General features: G+C 44.8%; 1 protein-coding gene across 1 annotated transcript in view; it reads left to right on the top strand.

Moving 5' to 3' along the window:
• LOC139278757 (guanine nucleotide-binding protein G(o) subunit alpha) overlaps positions 1–7,774 on the top strand; it is a 323,558-nt gene extending 315,784 nt beyond the window's left edge. The window contains exon 8 of the mRNA XM_070897862.1: positions 5,806–7,774. Within this exon, the coding sequence (XP_070753963.1) occupies positions 5,806–5,993 (188 nt within the window). The 3' untranslated portion in view covers positions 5,994–7,774. The remainder of the gene's footprint in view (positions 1–5,805) is intronic.
• Positions 7,775–22,773: the final 14,999 nt, after the last annotated feature.

The raw sequence follows: 22,773 nt of genomic DNA, 5'->3' as shown, positions 1-22,773 counted from the left end.
TTGCACATTTGCTTGGGTATGGCAGACCAATCACCTTTGAAGATGCAACTCTTCATCACCAATAGAATCGGGTCCTGGCTGGTCCAGGTCTTAACTTATTGAGCCGTGACAGGGGTTCCTTCACTCTCAAAAGCATCCATAACTAACAATAGGTCTGCCAATTGTGGCGTTTCCACCTGGGCAACGGCAGACAGCTCAAAGCATCGGCACAATTCTCAGTGCCAGGTCTATGGCAAATGACATAATCATAAGCGGATAATGTCAGCGCCACCTCTGGATGCGGGATGAAGCATTGGTAGTGTTGATAACTTTGTTTTCAGAGTGCCTTGTGATCTGTCTGTAGTTCAAACCAAAGACCAAACAGGTACTAATGCATCTTTTTAACCCCATACACACGGGCTAGTGCTTCTTTCTCTACTATGCTGTAGGCTCTTTCCGCTTTAGACAAACTTTTTGAAGCATACTCGACAGGTTGAAGTTTACCCGACTCATTAGCTTGTTGGAGCACGCAACCAATTCCATATGACGAAGCATCACAGGCCAACACTAAACGTTTACTTGGATCATAATGTACCAGCAGCTTGTTAGAGCAAAGCAGATTAGTGGCTTTCTCAAAAGCTCTGCCTTGAGATGCACCCCACACCCAGTTGTCGTCTTTTCTTAGCAGCATGTGCAGTGGTTCTAATAAGCTGCTCGATTTAGGTAGGAAGTTACCGAAGAAGTTGAGTAGACCCAAGAACGAATGCAGCTCCGTCACATTCTGCGGCTTGGGTGCATTCTTAATGGCCTTGGTTTTCGCATCTGTGGGCTTGATGCCGTCAGCAGCAATTTTCCTTCTCAGGAATTCGACCTGTGGTGTCATGAAGACACATTTCGAGCGTTTCAGTCTGAGTCCCACTTTGTCCAGACGATGTAGAACTTCTTCCAGGTTGTTCAAATGTTCCTCGGAGTCACGACCTGTGATCAGGATGTCATCTTGGAACATGACGGTTCTGGGAACGGACTTCAGTAGACTCTCCATGTTCCTCTGAAATATTGCTGCAGCCGAGCGAATTCCAAGGGGGCACCTGTGATAACTAAACAGTCCTTTATGAATGTTAATGCACTTAAGTCTCTTTGACGTCTCGACCAGCTCCTGTGTCATGTAGGCCAACGTCAAGTCCAGTTTGGAGAATGACTTCCCCCCCCCCCCCAGGCTAGCATTGCAAACAAGTCGTCAGCCTTCGGTAACTGGTACTGATCCTGTTTCGAAACCCTGTTGATCGTAGCCTTGTAGTCTCCCCAGATTCTAGCTGTGCCATCACTTTTCAGCACTGGAACAGTGGAGCTGGCCCATTCATTAAATTCAACCGGTGATATGATCCCTTCACACTGGAGTCTGTCCAGTTCGATTTCGACCTTCTCCCTCATCATATACGGAACTGCCCGAGCTTTATGATGGATGGGTCTTGCATCCGTGTCTACGTGGATCTGCACCTTGGCTCCCGTGAAGTTGCCGATGCCTGGTTCAAACAGCGAGGGGAACTTGCTCAGTACTTGGGCACATATATCTTTCTCCGACGACAACGCCTTGATGTAGTTCCAATCGCATCTGATTTTTTTCAAACCATTTCCTGCCAAACAACATTGGGCCATTGCTTGGGACAATCCTAGCGGTAACTTGTGAACCGCATCGTCATACGACACTTTTAATTGTGGCACTGCCAATCACTGTTATGAGTTTTTTGGTGTACGTGCGCAACTTGGCATTGACTAAGCCTGGGCCTCACAGCCTTAGTATCCCACAGTTTGTCGAATGCCCTCTGGCTCATTATCGATTGACTCGCCCTCGTGTCCGGTTCCATCGATACTGGCACCCCATTAAATTTCACGTTGATCATTATCGGTTTGCTCTTAGTTAGGAATGAGTACAGTCCATACACTTCCTCCTCTGGTATCTCGGATTGTGTATCCAGACCCGTGCTAGTCTGACCATCATCTTTCACGTGGTGTGTCGCAGCACGCTTGCTCATCTGCAGACACTTGTGCTGGAGATGCCCCACTCTCAGACAGCCTTTGCAACTACATTGCTTAAATCGGCACTGCTGGTGCCAGTGATTTCCCCCACAACGCCAACACAGAGAAATCGGATGCATTCCCGCTGGCGGACTTTGGGCAGCCACAGGTTTCGCAAACGCAGTCGGGTAGGCCCTGCCATGTGCCGCTCTGCCGAGCGCCGAATCAATCATATTTACAGTACTTGCCGAGTTTCGATTTTTCACTGATATCTGCTTTAGACTTCTATCCGTCATCATGCATGTCTGAGCAATCGTGATAGCCCTGTTCAAGACCAACGTCTCCACCACCAGTAGTTTACGCAAGATCACCTCGTGGTTGATGCTGATTACAAAAGTCCCGCAGTATGCCTGCAAAACACAGCCCCGAACTTACACGGTCCCGCTAGACGTCTCAGGTCGGCAACGAATTCCACCGCATTCTGGCCCTCTAAGCAAACGTGCGTGTAAAATCTGTATCTCGAGATGATGCCTTCGTCTGGCTTAAGTTGGTCCTGTACCAGTGTACACAATTCTTCATACATCTTCTCTGTTGGACTCACAGGCAGGATTAGATTCCTTATCAGACCATAAATTTTTTGACCGCAAACCGTGAGGAACACCGCCTGGCGCCGATCTGCGTCGCCGACCTCCATTTTGTTGGCCACGAAGAACTGGCTCAAATGGCTCACAAAGTCTGCCCAATCTTCTCCTTCCGCAAATCGCTCCAATAATTCAATTGTGCTCATTTTTGCATGCAAGGGTTCTCCTTGCCTCATTGCCAAATATTGTGTATGCAATAACTGTTAGACTGAGTACTGTTTAACTCCAACATGTATGACCTTGGCTCTGCTTTATTAAGGCCCAAAGTGACTAATATACAAAATGGCTGGTCTTTTATACTTGGCTGCACACACGTGCCCAATGGCCTCCAACAGTGACGCCATCTAGTGGCTAGTGATCCCAAAAGTACATACCTGACAGTATCTGTTTTTCGTATGTTGCAGCTTTCCTGTTTGTGTCTCAAGCCTTTAACAAACACAAACTTCTCAGTCACTTCTAGGCAATCATTCTTTTGATCAATGCCAATTGTTGGTGTATTCAAAGTCCAAGGAGTTGTACTTGCTGTTGTAGACTTTGAAATGGTGCACTTTGGTATTTGCCTTTATATTCACACACCACTTTACATTTTCCCTGATGTTTCGGTCAGAGTACATCACTAACCTTGCATTGGCATTGCTCTTAACTTCTTATAAATTGATTGTGGCACAACATTACATTGATCTCCCACATCCAACTTAAAGTGAACAGTTCCACCATTCATCTTTCGATCACCTGCCCATTCAATTTAGTGCCTTTCACGACCTCAGGACATCCCAAAGCACTTTACTATTAATGAAGTACTTTTGAAGTGTAGTCACTATTATAATGTAGGAAACATGGCAGACAATTTGCTTACAGCAAGCTCCCACAAACAGCAATCTGTTTTTTAGGTATTGGTTGAGAACTAAATATTGGCCAGGATGCCAGGGAGAAATGCCCTACTCTTCTGTGAAATAATGCCATGGGACTTTTTACATGCACCCGAGAGGGTAGATGGGGCCTTGGTTTAATGTCTCCTCTGAAAGACGGCACCCTCAGTACTGCACTGGGGTGTGAGCAGTGGGACTTGAACACATGACCTTCTGACTCAGATGAGAGTGCTGTCTATTGAGGCACAGCTAACACAATGTCAAGATTGCCTGTGCTGTCAGTGCGGCAAACGAGAAAGCTGAGCCATTGTATCCTCGGGCAGATGTTTGCGTGTGTGTGACCTGTGTATTGTGGAATCCCTTCTGTGTCTGCACATCAATATTAGTGGCCTGTCTGGTTTCCACTTTCAAATAATGACATCCCAAGTGGATCGTTGAAAGCCCTACAATGTGCTGTACCTGGGCTTCCAAAAGGTATTTGACAATGTCCCACATGAAAGGCTTATTAGGCTCAAAGTGGTGGAGATTCAGGAAAAATCTTTGGCATGGATAAGAAATTGGCTGGAGGAAGCTTCCTTTCTCCACTTGGCACCTTCTTAAAGCAACACAACTATGATTAGGAGATTGGTGGTGCAGGAGATTATGGCTACGAATGTAACATTTTAACTCTGGTGTCACATATTGGCTCCAATACACCACACTGCTGTTATGCCAGAACCTAAATTCCATCCCCAATGGTATGTAAATACATGACTAAAATTCTGTACATTGAAGATACATCTCAAACCCACCATAAGGTAAGTACTGTTCCAATAAACAGCGCAGAAACAAGGCTTACCTCTGTATTTATCATTGGTTCCAAAAACATGGAAAACCAAGATGAGGTTAGTAATTCCAGAGCTCCATTTTATGCTGCTCACGCACTCAGTGCCACATTATTGCTAGTGTGGCAGCATCAGCTGTTTTATCTGGAACATGGCAAGAAAAATATTCTTAACGTTAGATGCTAAACCCATCCATCAGCCAGAGGAAAATTTGAGGCTAGCTGTGTGAAGAGCCAGTGCCTACTATGGGTTTGGGCAGGCTTTATTGCACCAGTTAATTAAACTGCGTGTTTACAGATGTTACATTGGGATTTTACAACAGCTTGGGTCTGCCAATCACAAAAATATAACAGGGAGTTTGACACCACAAACCAACCTTCTTATAACTGCTGCAATATGTTATAGATAGTCAAACACTCCTCACCGTTACCATGGTTTCCATTTATACAATGTACATCCCCACCTTCCTGTTACCATTCATACAGTGAAATCGCTTCACAAACAAATTTCCCATTTCTCTTACTTACATGTGGCTGTTCAGTAGTGGTTTGAGTACACAACCAACACACTTAAAGTCAGACTGTCCATGAGACCTGTTCTTTTATTAAACATTGTGCAAAGTTCTGACAGTGCTGGGAAGCTCATTCAGTATTTCAAAGTCACCGTGCAGATCCCCTAGCATCTGTTAAACTCCTCCCTATCCATCTCTCAGATTCATTACATTATCACAGATCTGTGTCAACAATTCCCTAAATTGCATTAGAGCCATGGGGCTGATTAAGGTTGCCATGTAACCTTGTAATTTACTGCCTCACCACGTTAAGTGGCACTGAAGAGGTATTTCAGCTGTTGAAATGTGACTGGATTTACATTGAAGCTGACATTGATGTTTCTTGCTGAGTGAGGTTCACTGGATTTGCGAGGCTGTATCTTAATCAACCGTTTACAGATACAGCCACTTTGAGGTGCTGAGTATAAAAGCGTCGGGCCCAGGATTTATTTCAATGTCTCCATAGCAACATCTCTTTAGAAGCTGGATTCTGCCAGCAGGCCTCACCGAGAGTGAGAGATTAAATTTTATATTGACAAGTGTAAATGCTGCACTTAGGAGAACAAAATGGTTGGTGCTATTCCATGACATAGCTAAGGATGACGCTGACAGAGATCCAGTGGCCTTGGACTTGAGGCTCAACATGTCCAATCACTGCATAGCAGTAATCAACAGAGCCAATAGAACACTGAACAGTCAAAGTAATAGAGTACAAGGCAGAGGAAGACATGGTTAGTGCTCTGATCACACCACACTAAGTATTGTGTCCAGTTCGGATTCAACTGCTGCACTGTACCAACAAAGGAAAGGGAACAGAATTCTTTGCATATCAATGGTTTGCCAACAGTGTTGTATGTAAAGTCAAGATGTCTGTTGTGCTTTTCCATGCGCTTAAGTATTTTTTTCCATTCTACCCTTGCTTTTAGGCCCCAACACTTACGAAGATGGTGCAGCCTACATTCAAGCACAATTTGAGAGCAAGAACCGCTCTCCCAATAAGGAGATCTACTGCCACTTGACCTGCGCTACAGATACTGGCAACATCCAGGTGGTCTTTGATGCCGTCACCGACATCATCATTGCCAACAATCTCCGAGGCTGCGGCTTATACTGACTCTACTGTCTAGAAGCAAATTTGGTGATGATTATTGAATGCAAGTTGGTAAATAAAGGCATAACGTATATAATTCTTTTTAGTTGTTATCATAAGCTGCCAACAGAACTAGACTCCTGAAACCCGCAGCCTTATTACAAACTTGTGCACGGTTAACACCGTACTTCACAGGATCTTCTGCTTTAAAAAAAAATGAATTCCCCCCACTGCACCCCCGAGGAAGACAAGCCCTTTTATTGGTATCATGTCTGCCTGTTTTTAACACGTGTCCCGTGCTCCGGAATCTGTGTGCCACTTCACCTTCCAAGCACAAGGCCGAGTTTCCAGTGTTTAGTTCCGTGGCAGCTCTTTGACTAATATGTTAGGAAACCTGAGGACGCACAGGACAGCACCATATCAGCTGCATTGAGCCTCCCTCTTCACATGGTGGAATGGAACGGCCCTGAGTTAAGCACAGCAACAGCCTTGGAGCATTCCACTCCGACTGAGGGAGGAGAGGGGCTTCCGTTTACTAAAAGCTTGAAGGTCGATTTTTGCCAGAGAAGTTTATTTTTTCTTTTGTTTCGTTTTATTTTCTTTGACGGTCCTTACCAGTGCCAACCTGCCCCTCCATCCACTCCACCCCTACCCTCCCTTCCCCACCCCTCCCTTTGGTGAGCTTGTGAAAATAGCTTAGACAAGGTGATGACCTGATAAATGTTTCTCTTCCTCCCTCCCCTCAGAGTGTGCATGAAGAATCTCTTGTGTGTTTTGTGTGACGGGAAGGTTCCCTCAGCCTCTCTTTCTGCAGCCTGTATATTGGACTATCCTGGTGCCCTTATGTACAGATAGCATGATCTTTGGCCTTTGTGAGACACAGCCTTCCTACACGGTCAATTCAACCTTCTGAAAACTGAATGGTGGTTGTGTGTTTCAGTAGAATGCTGTAGATCTGGTTTTAGCCAAGTCTTTAAAAGTAGAAGCTAAAATAATAAATTATTAAAAAAATCCATTTCTTGTGCTTTGTAGCTTCAAACGGTTATTTTTTCCCCATCTTTTTATTTAAATTAAAGAAATTTTGCTGAGAGGTTGTGTACAACACTCGGATTAGATAAGCCAAGTTAATGTTTTGGATTATACTGGTTCAGCACTGCTTTGGTTACTCTTTAGCCTGACGTCCTGCATTTGCAACATCTTTACTAGGCCTGGAGTCCTTCAACCTGCACTATGGACCCTGACTGTCCCCCGAGACAGTGCAGCTGTACAGTGACCATGACACTCTGCTTAGACTTCTCTTAGTTCTAACTGTATTGGGATATAAAAAAAACAATTAAACTTGTTCACCCTCCAGGTTTGTATAGAAAAGCACAGCTCTCACTGGCCAAGTAGGTGCAGTAAAGATGTCCCCGTTTTACAATATTTGCTATGATACTGTGTAATATATAAGTTAGGCTTCCTTTCTTTCTCGGTGAACGTCTGTGCTGCTATTCTTTTAGTGAATGGTGTTTTCTCCTGTGGGATGTTAGTGACGCAAACACCTCGAATGTAGTGTTTACATTAAAGCCACAGTTTTCATGACCAATATTGTTTGTCATTTCCTAGTTTGATTGAAACAAGGTCGCACCCCACCGTCTCACTCTGACTAACACGTGACCTTTAAATGCTGACAGCGAACCAGCTTGTGGCCGTCCGCGGCAGAGGCGTTTCTATTTTATTTATTGATTCGTTTCTTGCTGGTGTCTGTTCAACGTGGCCAGTCTCTTTTACAGATGATGGAATATTCGTGTGTAGCTCTTCAATAAAGAGGAAATTTGTCAGTAACACCCAGTCTCCAAACCTCTGGCTTTCACATTACAATCGTTCTTTTTGTGTTTTTGTTCATTTGCTCGGTGCGTTTGTGGTGTTTGAAAAGTAATTTTTCTGTTTGCAATCCTGCAGTTAGGATGCATGGGAGCTGCTTGTTCTCCTGCAGCCATGGCCCTGCCCATTGAGTGATGTTGCTCATACTTCAGTCCCCAGTGGGACGGGCGGTAGTGACAGTGACACAAAGCAGTGCAGAGAAGCCACACCTTCAACTTCATTTTAAACCCCTTTTGCCAACGAGTGACCGAGAGGTTTGTGATAAGAGTCTAGATGGGATTAGGCTTGTCCTCGTGTTCAAAGGTCTATCCGGGCTGACTGACTGGAAAACTGGAGAGAGAGAGGCCTCTCAGTTACCTGATGGATTACTCTCCGACTCGATGAAGATTTGGATTAACTAGTCACTCTCTGATTTTATCCCATTTAACGTTTGGTCTCATCCTTGAGTTAACCCACATCTTCATTTAAGCACTCAATGGGAGGGACCATTTATACAGAGCACATCCTCAAAGATGGCCAGTTTGGAATCCAGCAACTCCTGCATGTAAATGCCAGTTAAGGCGGATATTTCCACTCTCTCATTAATATTGGAAAACTCTTAATTATATTGAATTTGGAAAAATGTTTGAAACGTCAGGCAAGTGTCATGTTTGGTCATTTCTAGCCTAAAGATTTAGGGGCCGAAATTGCCCACTGCCAGAAACGAGGCGCACCTACTGGTTTCGATGTCTTCTGGCCTCCCCATGCATTGGAGCGGCCTAACCCTCAAATTTCAGTGGGGCGGAAGTGGCCCTCAGTAGTGGGGCGGCTTTCCGGGCTATCGTTCATCAGCGCCGCGCTGATGATGTCATCGCGCTGGCGCATCACAACGTCTCTCCCCTTCAGTTAAAGGGAAGAGCCGCTGCGAACTCTGCACCCACTTCAGTGGCAAACACTGGGCCACCAGGGAGGGTTTCGGCCGGGCTGGGGGCTGGCACCTGGCACCTGTTGGCGGCCCAGCTGAACCCGCGGCCATAATTGTCAGACCGACCTGGCAGTCGGCCAACAAACAAAAATAACATGGAGGGCAATGCGCCCTCCCCTTTAACGGCGGCTTGGCCATCATGCCACAGAGAATGTACCAACAGCAAAATCTGTCGGGGGCACATGACTGGCGGCGGGGCCGCTCCCACGGGGCAATACCGGGAAAGGAGCAATTTCCCGAGGGGGTCCCCACCAGTTGGTAAGGGGCCGGGTGGCAAGAAAATGGGCAAAGTGGTCCCAGATACCTCTCTAAAAGTAAAGGAGGGTAATTTCCAAAATGGCGGCCCCTCTGCGGAGAGTCGGCAGCCATTCCGCTTTCAGGCAACCAGAGGCCTTATCGGAAGGGGCAATTTCCGCCCCTTTAAAAACTCAAATAAAATTAATTGTCACTTCCCTCAGTGAGGCAGATACACTGTAACATTAGAAAGTGGAAGTTCGGGAAAGATTTATAGATTCGGGTCGGAATGAGTCTGGTGGATTGTAGAGGCACAAAGGCCGTGCGCATACTCTCAGAAGCATACGGGTGAGGTTAAGTGTATTTATACTGCGGGTTTAGTATTATTAAAAAGTGATTTCTGCTTCATAATCAAACTAAATTGGTAGTTTGATTCCAGAGTCAGGGCTGAGATGGCTCCATAACCCCGACAAAAAGGTTTCCTGGAGGTGGGAGTCTCGCACTGCTTTGGTTTGATACTGCATGCAGTGGAAACCTCCCAATTTGATCTACCTGACTTCACATGTTTCCAGAACACAGATTGCCCCTCTTGATCTCAAAACCTTTGAAGTTTTTAACTACTGGTGGGCCAAACCAGTCCCAAGCAGGCAGCGGCCAAGGGACGTAAACTGGCTATAAGCCAAACCAAAGCTACTGGTAGTGTAAATATTCTCTTAAAGGAACAATCCTGGGAAAATGATTCAACCAACGAATGAGCATTGTCACTCAAACACATTAATTGACCTTGGATACACGCAATATAATTCTATCAACCAGCTCATTGGCGCCATCTGCAAAAACTACAATAAAAGATATATTTACTAAAAATTTAAAACCACCCTGCAAAACTTGCAATGCCAAAAAATGCATTGTAAAAATTGCCACTATTTAGTACGATTTCTCTAAAAGAACATTTCAGGGCAGCCAGTGTGTTGGAATGAAATCTGTCCTTTTCCAGGTGATAAAAACTCTGTAATGGGTTCTTTGCTTAAGAATTCATAGCAACACATTGCAATTGAGAACTAGTTGGTTTATTAATAAAAGGTTTAACAATCACAGTATAAATTACCAGTATTGTGTTCCTAACACAGATGAGACTGCACACAGGGAGGTTAAAGTAACAGTGACCTCAGTCTTTATTAAGACACTCCAGAGTGAGGAACAGGCCTTAGGGGTCGGCTTATATACAGTGCTCCCAAGGGATGCTGGGATCCCTTGGGACTTCAGGGGATGCGCTCCCTGGTGGCGGAACATGGGAGTGCATGCTTTACAGATATACAACATCACTCCCGCCGCCCCCCAAAGTCAAACTGAAAACTATTTACAAGGTGAGGCGGTCGGGAACCTTTCTTTTCCTGGTGGACCGCCTCGGTACAAATGTTTGTTCTGGTGTGTTGGCTGTGCCCTCGTTGGGCGTGATGGGTTCAATTTCCTGGTCCGGGATGGTGTTGTTGATCCTTTGGGTGTGTGTTGTGGGCTCGAAAAAGGTGGTGTCTGCTGTGGGTTATTCAGGGCAGTCTGTGAACCGCAGCCTCGTTTGGTCCAGGTGCTTTCTGCAAATTTGTCCATTGTCTAGTTTGACTACAAACACCCTACTCCCTTCTTTAGCTATCACCGTGCCCGCGATCCACTTGGGACCATATCCATAGTTTAGCACATACACAGGGTCATTCAGATCAATTTCCCGTGACACAGTGGCGCGACCATCGTTTACATTTTGTTGCTGCCGCCTGCTCTCTACCTGATCATGCAGGTTGGGGTGGACCAGCGAGAGTCTGGTTTTAAGTATCTTTTACATGAGTAGCTCAGCCAGGGGCACCCCTATGAGCGAGTGGGGTCTCGTGCGGTAGCTGAGCAGTACTCGGGACAAGTGGGTTTGGAGTGAGCCTTCTGTGACTCGTTTAAGGCTCTGTTTGATGGTTTGTACTGCCCGCTCTGCCTGTCCATTGGAGGCTGGTTCAAACGGGGCCAAGGTGACATATTTGATCCCATTGCGGGTCATGAATTCTTTAAATTCGGCACAGGTGAAACATGGCCCGTTGTCACTGACCAATATGTCAGGCAGGCCGTGGGTGGCAAACATGGCCCTCAGGCTTTCAATGGTGGCGGTGGCGGTGCTTCCCGACATTATTTCACATTCAATCCATTTTGAAAAAGCATCCACCATCACCAGGAACATTTTACCGAGAAACGGGCCTGCATAGTCGACATGGATCCTCGACCATGGTCTGGAAGGCCAGGACCACAAACTTAATGGTGCCTCTCTGGGCGCATTGCTCAACTGAGCACACACGCTGCATTGCCGTACACAGGACTCTAAGTCAGAGTCGATACCGGGCCACCACACGTAGGATCTGGCTATCGCTTTCATCATTACTATACCCGGGTGTGTGCTGTGGAGATCCGAGATGAACGTCTCCCTGCTCTTTTTGGGTAGCACTACGTGGTTACCCCACAACAGGCAGTCTGCCTGAATGGACAGCTTGTCCTTTCGCCGCTGGAACAGCTTGATTAGCTCTTGCATTTCAATGGGGATGCTGACCCAGCTCCCATGCAGTACACAGTTTTTTACTAGGGACAGCAGAGGATCTTGGCTGGTCCAAGTCCTAATCTGGCGGGCCGTGACAGGTGATTTATCATTTTCAAACGCTTCCATGACCATCAACAAGTCTGCGGGGCTGCACCACCATTAACAAGTTTGCAGGCTGTGCCATTTCCACCCCCGTGGTGGGCAATGGTAGCCGACTGAGAGCATCCGCACAGTTCTCGGTGCCTGGCCTGTGGCGGATGGTTTAGTTATATGCTCATAGCGCGAGTGCCCACCTTTGTATGCGGGCTGAGGCATTAGTACTTATCCTCTTGTTTTCAGCGAATAGGGATATGAGGGGCTTATGATCGGTTTCCAGCTCAAATTTGAGGCCAAACAGGTACTAATGCATTTTCTTTACCCTGAACACACACGCTAATGCCTCTTTCTCAATCATGCTGTAGGCCCTCTCGGCCTAAGACAAGCTCCTGGAGGCATAGGCGACAGGTTGCAACTTCCCCGCAACATTAGCTTGTTGTAATACACACCCGACTCCATACGCAGTCACATGCTAACACAAGTCTTTTCCACGGGTTATACAATACAAGCAGCTTGTTAGAGCATAAAATGTTTCTGGCTTTTTCAAAAGCAATTACTTGTTTTTTTTCCCCATACCCAGTTCTCACCTTTGCGCAATGACACATGTAGGGGCTCTAAGAGAGTGCTTAACCCCAGTAGGAAGTTACCAAAATAGTTGAAGAGTCCCAGGAACGACCGCAGCTCTGTGACATCCTGAGGCCTTGGCGCGTTCCTGATAGCCTCTGTCTTGGCGTCTGTGGGCCGAATGCCATCCGCCACGATCCTTCTCCCCAAAAACTCCACTTCTGTTGCCATGAAGACGCATTTCGACCTCTTCAGCCGCAGCCCTACGCGATCCAGTCGCTGGAGGACTTCCTCTAGGTTTTGTAGGTGCTCGATGGTGACCTGATCCGTGACCAAATATGTTATCCTGAAAAACCACCGTGCGTGGTACCGACTTGAGTAGGCTCTCCATGTTTCTCTGGAAGATCGCTGCAGCCGACCGAATTCCAAACAGGCATCTGTTGTAGATGAACAGTCCCTTGTGTGTGTTGATGCAGGTGAGGCCCTTCGAAGACTCCTCCAGCTCCTGTGTCATGTAGGCCGAAGTCAGGTCGAGCTTGGTGAACATTTTACCTCCTGCCAGTGTCACAAATAGGTCATCTGCCTTAGATAGCGGGTATTGGTCCTGTAGCGAGAAACGATTAATAGTTACTTCAAAATCGCCGCAAATCCTGACTGTGCCATCACTTTTGAGTATTGGAACAATCGGGCTGGCCCACTTGCTGAATTCCACTGGGGAGATGATGCACTCGCGTTGCAGCCTGTCCAGCTCGATTTCCACTCTCTCCCTCATCATGTGAGATACCGCTCGCGCCTTGTGGTGAATGGGTCATTCCTCTGGGACCAAGTGGATCCACACCTTCGCCCCAGAAAAGTTTCGAATGCCTGGCTCAAAAAGGGAAGGAAATTTGTTAAGAACCTGGGTACATGAGGCCTCATCGACATGTGATAGCGCTCGGATGTCATTCCAGTTCCAGCGGATTTTGCCCAGCCAGCTCCTTCCAAGCAGTGTGGGGCCATCGCCCGGGACAATCCAGAGTGGCAGTTCATGCACCGTGCCCTCGTAGGTGACCTTGACCATGGCTCTGCCCAGGACAGTGATGAGCTCTTTGGTATACGTTCTCAGTTTCGTGTGGATGGGGCTCAGGGCTGGTCTGAGTGCCTTGTTGCACCACAGTCTCTCAAACATCTTTTTACTCATGATGGATTGGCTAGCGCCAGTGTCCAGTTCAATGGCTATGGGTAAGCCATTCAATTTTACATTTAGCATTATAGGTGGACATTTCGTCGAAAATGTGTGCACCCCGTGTACTTCAGCCTCTGCCTCCTCTCTCTGAGGCTCGAAATTGCTTTGATCCACCATGGACTGATTTTCCTCTGCCACGTGGTGGTTAGTAGGTTTTGCAGACCTTGCAGAGGTGCCCTATTGTTCCACAGCTCTTGCAAACATACCCTTTGAAGTGGCATGAATAGGCTGAATGGAAGCCTCCACAACGCCAACAAGGTGTGAATTGCCTTGCATTCATCCTTTGTTGCGGACTCTGAGTCATCTGGGTCACCAGAGGCCTGCTGGCAGTTGCAGATTTGTGGTTTCTGCCCTGTACATTTCTGCTCGCAAACACAGTTCCAGTTATTTTATGAACATTGCTAGCACTTGTGTGCTGAGAGATTTGTTTGGTGTTATCACTGGTGGATATAAATGCCTGTGCTATCGCAATGGCCTTACTGAAGGTCAGTGTCTCTACAGTCAAAAGTTTTCGTAGGATGGTCTCGTGGCCAATGCCCAGTACAAAAAAGTCTCTGAGCATCTGCTCCAGTTGGACATCAAACTCACATTGTCCTGCAAGTCGCCTTAGCTCAGCGACATAGCTCGCCACTTCCTGACCTTCAGATCGCTAGCACGTGTAGAACCGATACCTCGCCATCAGCACGCTCTCCCTCGGGTTAAGATGCTCCTGAACCAGTGTACACAGCTCCTCCTACAACTTATCTGTGGGTTTTATTGGAGCCAGAAGATTCTTCATGAGGCTGTAGGTCGGTGCCCCACAGACCATGAGGAGGACCGCTCTCCTTTTTGCAGCGCTTCCTTCTCCGTCCAGCTCGTTGGCTACAAAGTATGGTCTAGCCGTTCGACATAGGCTTCCCAGTCCTCACCCTCCGAGAACTTCTCCAGGATGCCCACAGTTTGCTGCATCTTTGCGTTGGATTCGTATCCTCGTTGCAAGTTATTGTGTCCTAACACAGATGAGACTGCACACAGGGAGGTTAAAGTAACAGTGACCTCAGTCTTTAATAAGACATTCCAAAGTGAGGAACAGGCCTTAGGGGCCGGCTTATATACAGTGCTCCCAAGGGATGCTGGGATCCCTTGGGACTTCAGGGCATGCGCTCCCTGGTGGCAGAATATGGGAGTGCATGCTTTTCAGATACACAACAACCAGTTCATTCACCAGGCTCACAACCATCTGCCTCATCGTGGATCCCAGAACCCAATTGGCTGGGGTTTTTTTCAGTCTTGTGAACATCACGTGATTGGCTAAGCCACTCCCAACTCAACAGCTCCATAAGCCTGTAAACATACTCGCAGGTGTATGCATTCCAACTTCCATTTATCTTATATAAAACTAGGCAATGGATGTTTTAATAGATTCCCCCCAGGGGATGATATTGTATCTGTAACCTGGTATCAAATGTTGGTTGTCTGATTTAATCCCGCAGTAATTTTTGACACTCGTCAAAGGAGAGACCTTGAACCCACCCCAACATTCAACGAAGAGAATAAGCAAAGGACCGAACTGCAGCAAGAATGGGGCAGGTGGGCCAATCGCCAACTTATCCCCTCCCCCTGCCCCGCCTCAGGAGCACGAGGTCTGAGTGCATGTAACACCAGGGCTGCATGTCCCTGGTCAGTGCCCACCCAAATTCGGTGGGAAGCAGCAGGAGGGAACTGAAAAATCAACCAATAGGCAAGTGTTGGCGGGGACCAAAGGAACGGTCTGCAGCACTCGGTAAAGTCACAGAGAGGGAGTTTTGGGAGGGTTCTCGTGATCAAGAAGGGGGGAATCTCGAGGTAGGGGGAGATCAAAGCTGCCCCCGTAGGGCCTGGAAGGAGGACTTATGCTACTTCTGTCCCCACAATTAAGGTTTTAAAAAGTAAAACTTACCTCTTTACATAGGAACATTTAATGAGATCATGGCTGATCTGTATCCTAACTCCATCTACTTGCCTTAGCTCCACATCATAGAAACATAGAAAATAGGGGCAGGAGTAGGCCATTTGGCCCTTCGCGCCTGCACTGCCATTCAATAAAATCATGGCTGATCATTCACCTCAGTACCCCATTCCTGCTTTCTCTCCATACCCCTTGATCCCTTTAGCCATAAGGGTCACATCTAACTCCCTTTTGAATATATCTAACAAACTGGCCTCAACAACTTTCTGTGGTAGAGAATTCCACAGGTTCACAATTCTCTGAGTGAAGAAGTTTCTCATCATCTCAGTCTTAAATGGCTTACCCCTTATCCTTAGACTGGTTCTGGACTTCCACAACATCGGGAACATTCTTCCTGCATCTAACCTGTCCAATCCCATCAGAATTTTATATGTTTCTATGAGATCCCCTCTCATTCTTCTAAATTCCAGTGAATATAAGCCTAGTCGATCCAGTCTTGCCATCCTGGGAATCAGTCTGCTGAACCTTCGCTGCACTCCCTCAATAGCAAGAATGTTCTTCCTCAGATTACGAGACCAAAACTGTGCACAATATTCAAGGTGTGGCCTCACCAAGGCCCTGTAGAACTGCAGTAAGACCTCCCTGCTCTTATACTTAAATCCCCTCGCTATGAAGACCAACATGCCATTTGCCTTCTTCACCGCCTGCTGTACCTGCATGCCAACTTTCAATGACTGATGTACCATGACACCCAGGTCTCGCTGCACCTCCCCTTTTCCTAATCTGTTCAGATAATATTCTGCCTTCCTGTTTTTGCCACCAAAGTGGATAACCTCACATTTATCCACATTATACTGCATCTGCCATGCATTTGCCCACTCACCTAACCTGTCCAAGTCACTTAGCATTCTCCTCACAGCTCACACTGCCAACTAGCTTAGTGTCATCTGCAAAATTGGAGATATTGCATTCAATTCCTTCATCTAAATCATTAATGTATATTGTAAATAGCTGGGGCCCCAGCACTGTACCCCACTAGTCACTATCTGCCATTCTGAAAAGACCCGTTTATTCCTACTCTTTGCTTTCTGTCTGCCAACCAGTTCTCTATCCACTTCCCATTATACCCTTGGCTAGCAAAAATCTATCGATCTCAGATTTAGAATTATTAATTGAGAAAAGCATCTACAGCCTTTTGTGGGAGAGTGCCACTCTTCTACCGCCCTTTGCGTGAAAAAATGTTTCCTAACTTCCCTCCTGAAGGAAATGGCTCTGATTTTGAGGTTAATCCCCCTGTCCTAGACTCCCACACCAGCAGAATAAGTTTATCTCCTATCATTTCCTTTCAAAATCTTCATTCAAATCACCCATTAACCTTCTATATTCCAAGGTTTACAAACCTAGTTTATATAATCTGTCCTCATAATCTACCCTTGGTGCCCTTGTAACGTTCTGGTGAATTTATGCTGCACATTTGTACGGTCAATATATCCTTTCTAAGGAGCGATGCCCAGAACTATACCCAGTACTCCAGATATAGTTTAACTAGGACTTTTTAGCTGTAGCAAAACTTCCCTTTATATTCTAGCCCTCTAATTATAATGGCTAACATTTCATTCGCCTTTTTGATTATTTTTTGTACCTGACTACATTTTAGTGATCTGTGTACATGGACCTCTAAATCTCTTTGGACTGTTGAGATTAGCCAATTTGATGATATTAGCTTATCTTTCAAATAATCAGGATCGACTGCAAACCAATATGGTGGGTATATTGTGTTTAATCGGAGTTTAAGACAGAATATAACACACCAGTCACACAGAAAAAACATATGACCATGACAAGCAGCTGGTATCAGTCCCAATCCGACAGACGGCTGGCGTGCGTGAACAGTTCTCTGGCTTATGGCCTTTCTTCCTCTCTTCTAGAGCCGCCAAGAGTGTTAACTAAGGTCAGCATGGGTCCACCCTCGGAAGAGTGTTAGACCAATCTCACTGATGAAAACTCTCCCCTCCAGCATCTATGTTAAAAAGCTCTTTTGGTGTTTCTTTTATCTTTTTAGTGGTGGCCCTGGGGTAGAATATGGACATAATCATTCAACCTATAGAGGTTACCCTTAAAATAAGGTGCCCAAAGGCACGTCGAGTTCTTTGTCTCAACTTTCAGATGAAATCCCTCCCCTTCGGGGTCTCATTTTTGCCCATTTGTCTTGTTTATACATTCTGAAAGCCCATCTCTTTCTCCCATCCTTACCCTCCCAAGTTTGGAGTCAGACATTCTTGGCCTTCAGATGTTCGTAACTGCTTGTTATCAGTTATTGATTTTCAAGCTGTTCATGCAGCTTTAGCTATGCAAAACTAACTATTTCATTCCATTATCAGACTATTGTGCCATGGAATGAATCATTAAATTCCCAAAGATATCTTCTATTCTATTCTCAAACACTGGTTAACGTACATATTTTAAAGCAGTTTTGTTAAACAAATTCAAAATCCTAACTTAGTATTATAATATGGTTATTAATAGTAATGGATGAAACATAAACATTGGGCCTTATTTGGTCAAATTAAAGATACATTAAACAGCCTTCCTAGCACACAAACAGCAGATAGCTAGCCTGAAAACACGGTCATATATGACCATCATAGTGCAGAATGCTTTAACAGCCACAGGGAACCAACAATATAAGCAAATTCTAAGCATCTATCCAGTTATTCTAATACTAGTCTGAAGAGACTTTTGTCTCAAGTTCTAATACAATCATGTAAACACAGCATTATTCACATCACAATTTCATTCACATAACTATATATATTTTGGATAGCCCTAATTTTGAACAGACCTCCACTGTTGCTAGCTTTTCAACATTTAAAAAATGGCACCAATTGCTGCCAATGAAGTTGAAGTAGTTGCGCATGCGCAGTCTGTATTTTTTTGGTTGTTCGCTTCAGGACTCACGGGCTCTGGGGAAAAGCCAGAAATGGAGCAGGCCTTCAGGACTCACGGGCTCTGGGGAAAACCCAGAAATGGAGCAGGCCTTCAGGACTCTTGGGCTCTGGGGGAAAAAAAACAAAAACAGCAGTGATAGCAAAACTACAACATTAGTATACATTAACATTTAAACCAGATTTATGCGCAGAACACTTCTGCACAGTTTCCAGATTAACGGGCAGTGCTTCTGTGCAGTTTCCAGCCATTGGCAGGAGTCAATCGGTTACAAAATGAACTATCCTTTGTTGGTCCAAAATGGATGACTTCAAACTTGCCTACATTGAAATTCATCTGCCACTGTTTTGCCCATTGACCTTTTAATGCCTCTCTGTAATTTTATGGTGTTGTCTACACTACTTTCTATGCCACTAATCTTTGTGTCATCGGCAAACTTGGATAGATGACTCTCTATTGCATTATTATTTTTCATTCATTCATGGGATGTGGGTGTCACTGGCAAAGCCAGCATTTATTGCCCATCCCTAACTGCCCTCGAGAAGATATCTAAGTCATTAATAAATATAGTAAATAGTTGAGGCCGCAGCACAGATCCTTGTGGGACACCACTATCCTTCCTATTCGAGTACATATCCAGTATCCACACTCTCTGTCTTCTACTTCCGAACCAGTCTCCTAACTACGTCAATAATTTTACTTCAATTCTATGAGTATTAATTTTAGCTAACAATCTCTTATGTGGAAACTTATTGATTGCTTTCTAGAAGTCTATATAAGCTACATCCGTAGACATTCCCCTGTCTACTACTTTAGTTACTTCCTCAAAAAATGCAATTAGGTTCGTTAGAAATGACCTACCCTTTATAAATCCATGTTGGCTCTCTCTGATCAGCTCAAATTTCTCCACAACTTCTCCACAACAGATGTTAGACGAACAGGTCTCTAATTTCCTGGTTTCTCACACTTTTCTAAAATAATGGAGTTACATTTGCACTGGAAGATTATGGCTAAAGCATCTGCAATTTCCTCACCTACTTCCTTTAGAACCCTGAGATGGAAACCGTCAGGTCCTGGCAATTTATCAGTCTTTAGTGCCATTATTTTTTTCTCATATTGTTTTCTTGATTACGTTAATTTTAGTGAGTTCCAGTCATTGATTCATTGTTAGTTTCCCTGGAATGTCAGGTAGATTATCCTCTTCCTCTCCTCTGAAGGCTGATACAAAGTAATTATTCAACATGTCTGCCATTTCCTTATTATCATTTCCTATTACCCACATCTGTTGTTAATGGACACACATTACCCTTGATTCCCCTTTTCTAAATATAATTGTAAAAACTTTTTATGTTAATCTTGATATCCCCCAAGTTTATTTTTGTCTTCCTTTTTGCAGCTCTTACCATCTTTTTTGTCTTCTTTTGCTGTTCTTTATATCTCTCCCAGTCCCCTGGATTTACACTATTATATGCTCTCTCCTTTAGTTTTGTTATTGCTCCCCTCTTTTGTAGACCATGGCTGTTTTATTTGGTAAGTAGAGCTCTTGCTCCTTAGGGGTACATATTGGCTCTGTATTAAGCAAAATTCTTTTTTGAACACCTCCCATTGTTCATCTGTAGTTTTACCCAAGAACAGTTTTGACCAGTTTGTAGTTGTCAGTCTTTCTCATCCCAATAAAGTTAGCCTTCCTAAAATCTAGAATTAACTGCTAAGTTTAGCCTTTTCAAACCTAACATTGAATTTGATCAGATGATCTCTGTTAGTTAATCTTACAGTAAGGGAACATTTATCTAAGTCTGCCTCATTATTTGAGTGAGTTTTTTGATGAAGTAACAGAGCGGATTGGTGAGAACAATGTGGTTGATGTGGTGTACATGGACTTCCAAAAGACATTTGATAAAGTGCCACATAATAGGTATGACAGCAAAGTTGAAGCCCATGGAATAAAAGGGAGAGATGCAGCATGGATACGGAATTGGCTAAGTGACAGGAAACAGAGAGCAGTTTCGGACTGGAGGAAGGTACACAGTGATGTTCCCCAGGGGTCAGTACTAGGACCACTGATTTTCTTGATATATATTAATGTCTTGGACTTGGGTGTATCGGGCACAATTTCAAAATTTGCAGATGAAACAAAGATTGGAACTTTAGTGAACAATGAGGAGGATAGTGATAGACTTCAAGAGGACATAGACAGGCTAGTGGAATGGGTGGACATGTGGCAGATGATGTTTAATGCAGAAAAGTGCGGTGATATACATTGGTAGGAAAAGGAGAGGCAATATAAACTAAATGGCACAATCCTAAAGGGGGTACATGAACAGAGAGACCTGGGGGTATATGTGCACAAACCATTGAAGGTGGCAGGGCAGATTGAGAAAGCGGTTAAAAAAGCATCCAGGCTTTATAACTAGAGGTATAGAGTACAAAAGCAAGGAAGTTATGATGAACTTGTATAAAATATTGGTTCGGCCTCAACTGGAGTCCAATTCTGGGCACCGCATTTTAGGAAGGGTGTGAAGGCCTTAGAGAGGGTGCAGAAAAGATTCACAAGAATGGTTCCAGGGATGAGAGACTTCAGTTATGTGGATAGACTGGAGAAGCTGGGGTTGTTCTCTTTAGTGCAGAGAGGACTGAGAGGAGATTTGAGAGAGGTATTCAAAATCATGAGAGGTCTGGATAGAGTAGAGAGAGAGAAACTGTTCTAATTAGCAGAAGGGTCGAGAACCAAAGGACAAAGATTTAAGGTAATTTGCTGAAGAACCAAAAGAGACATGAGAAAAATCTTTTTTATGCAGCGAGTGGTTAGGATCTGGAATGCCTGAAAAGGTGGCGGAGGCAGACTCAATCACGGCTTTCAAAAGGGAATTGGATAGGTTCCTGATGGAAAAGAATTTTCAGGGCTACTGGGAAAGGGATAGGGAGTGGGACTAGCTGACGTGCTCTTGCAGAGAGCCAGCACGGGCTCAACAGGCCAAATGGCCTCTTTCTGTACTGTAACCATTCTATAATTCTATTCTATGATTACTAAATCTAGTATGGCCTGCCTTCTTGTTGGTTCTCGAACAGATTGCTCCAAAAGAATGCATTCAAAAAATTCACTACCTGTCTGACTTGAGCTGCTCTGCTCTTATAATTAAAGCCTCCCATTAAAACAACTCTGCTTTTGCTACAAGCCTCTAACCTCTGAATTAATAAGCTCTTCCACTTCTTTGCTATTAATATGAGGTTTGTAAACAACTCCCATTACAGTTTTAAGTCCTCTCATTCCTCAATTCTAACCAGAGTCTCCGCTGATGGCTTTCCCTTCACCTTACCTCTCTTATTTAGGCCTCTTCTGACCTTGGATCCGCCCCGCCAACTTGCCTAAAAATATAAGAATTAGGAGCAGCAGCAGGCAATAAAGCCACTTGAGCCTGCTCCGCCATTCAATAAGATAATGAATGAGCACGCAGCATTCGAAATAAAGTAAATGAGTTGACGGCACAAATCATTACAAATGGGTATGATTTGGTGGCCATTACAGAAACGTGGTTGCAGGGTGGTCAAGACTGGGAATTAAACATACAGGGGTATCTGACAATTAAAGATAGACAAGAAGGGAAAGGAGGTGGGGTAGCTCTGTTAATAAAGGATGATATCAGGGTAGTTGTGAGAGACGATATTGGCTCTAATGAACAAAATGTTGAATCATTGTGGGTGGAGATTAGAGATAGCAAGGGGAAAAAGCCACTGGTGGGCGTAGTTTATAGGCCCCCAAATAATAACTTCACGGTGGGGCGGGCAATAATCAAGGGAATAATGGAGGCATGTGAAAAAGGAACAGCAGTAATCATGGGGGATTTTAATCTACATATCGATTGGTCAAATCAAATCGCACTGGGTAGCCTTGAGGAGGAATTCATAGAATGCATACGGGATTGTTTCTTAGAACAGTATGTTACAGAACCTACAAGGGAGCAAGCTATCTTAGATCTGGTCCTGTGTAATGAGACAGGAATAATAAACGATCTCCTCGTAAAAGATCCTCTCGGAATGAGTGATCACAGTATGGTTGAATTTATAATACAGATTGAGGGTGAGAAAGTAATGTCTCAAACGAGCGTACTATGCTTAAACAAAGGGGACTACAGTGGGATGAGGGCAGAGTTGGCTAAAGTAGACTGGAAACACAGACTAAACGGTGGAGAACTTTTAAGGAGCTCTTTCATAGTGCTCAACAAAAATATATTCCAGTGAAAAAGAAGGGCGGTAAGAGAAGGGATAACCAGCCGTGGATCACCAAGGAAATAAAGGAGAGTATCAAATTAAAAACCAATGCGTATAAGGTGGCCAAGGTTAGTGGGAAACTAGAAGATTGGGAAAATTTTAAACGACGGCAAAGAATGACTAAGAAAGCAATAAAGAAAGGAAAAA

Source organism: Pristiophorus japonicus, chromosome 13, assembly GCF_044704955.1.
Source record: "Pristiophorus japonicus isolate sPriJap1 chromosome 13, sPriJap1.hap1, whole genome shotgun sequence".
Taxonomy (NCBI): domain Eukaryota; kingdom Metazoa; phylum Chordata; class Chondrichthyes; family Pristiophoridae; genus Pristiophorus; species Pristiophorus japonicus.
This window is presented reverse-complemented; position numbering and strand designations above follow the sequence as displayed.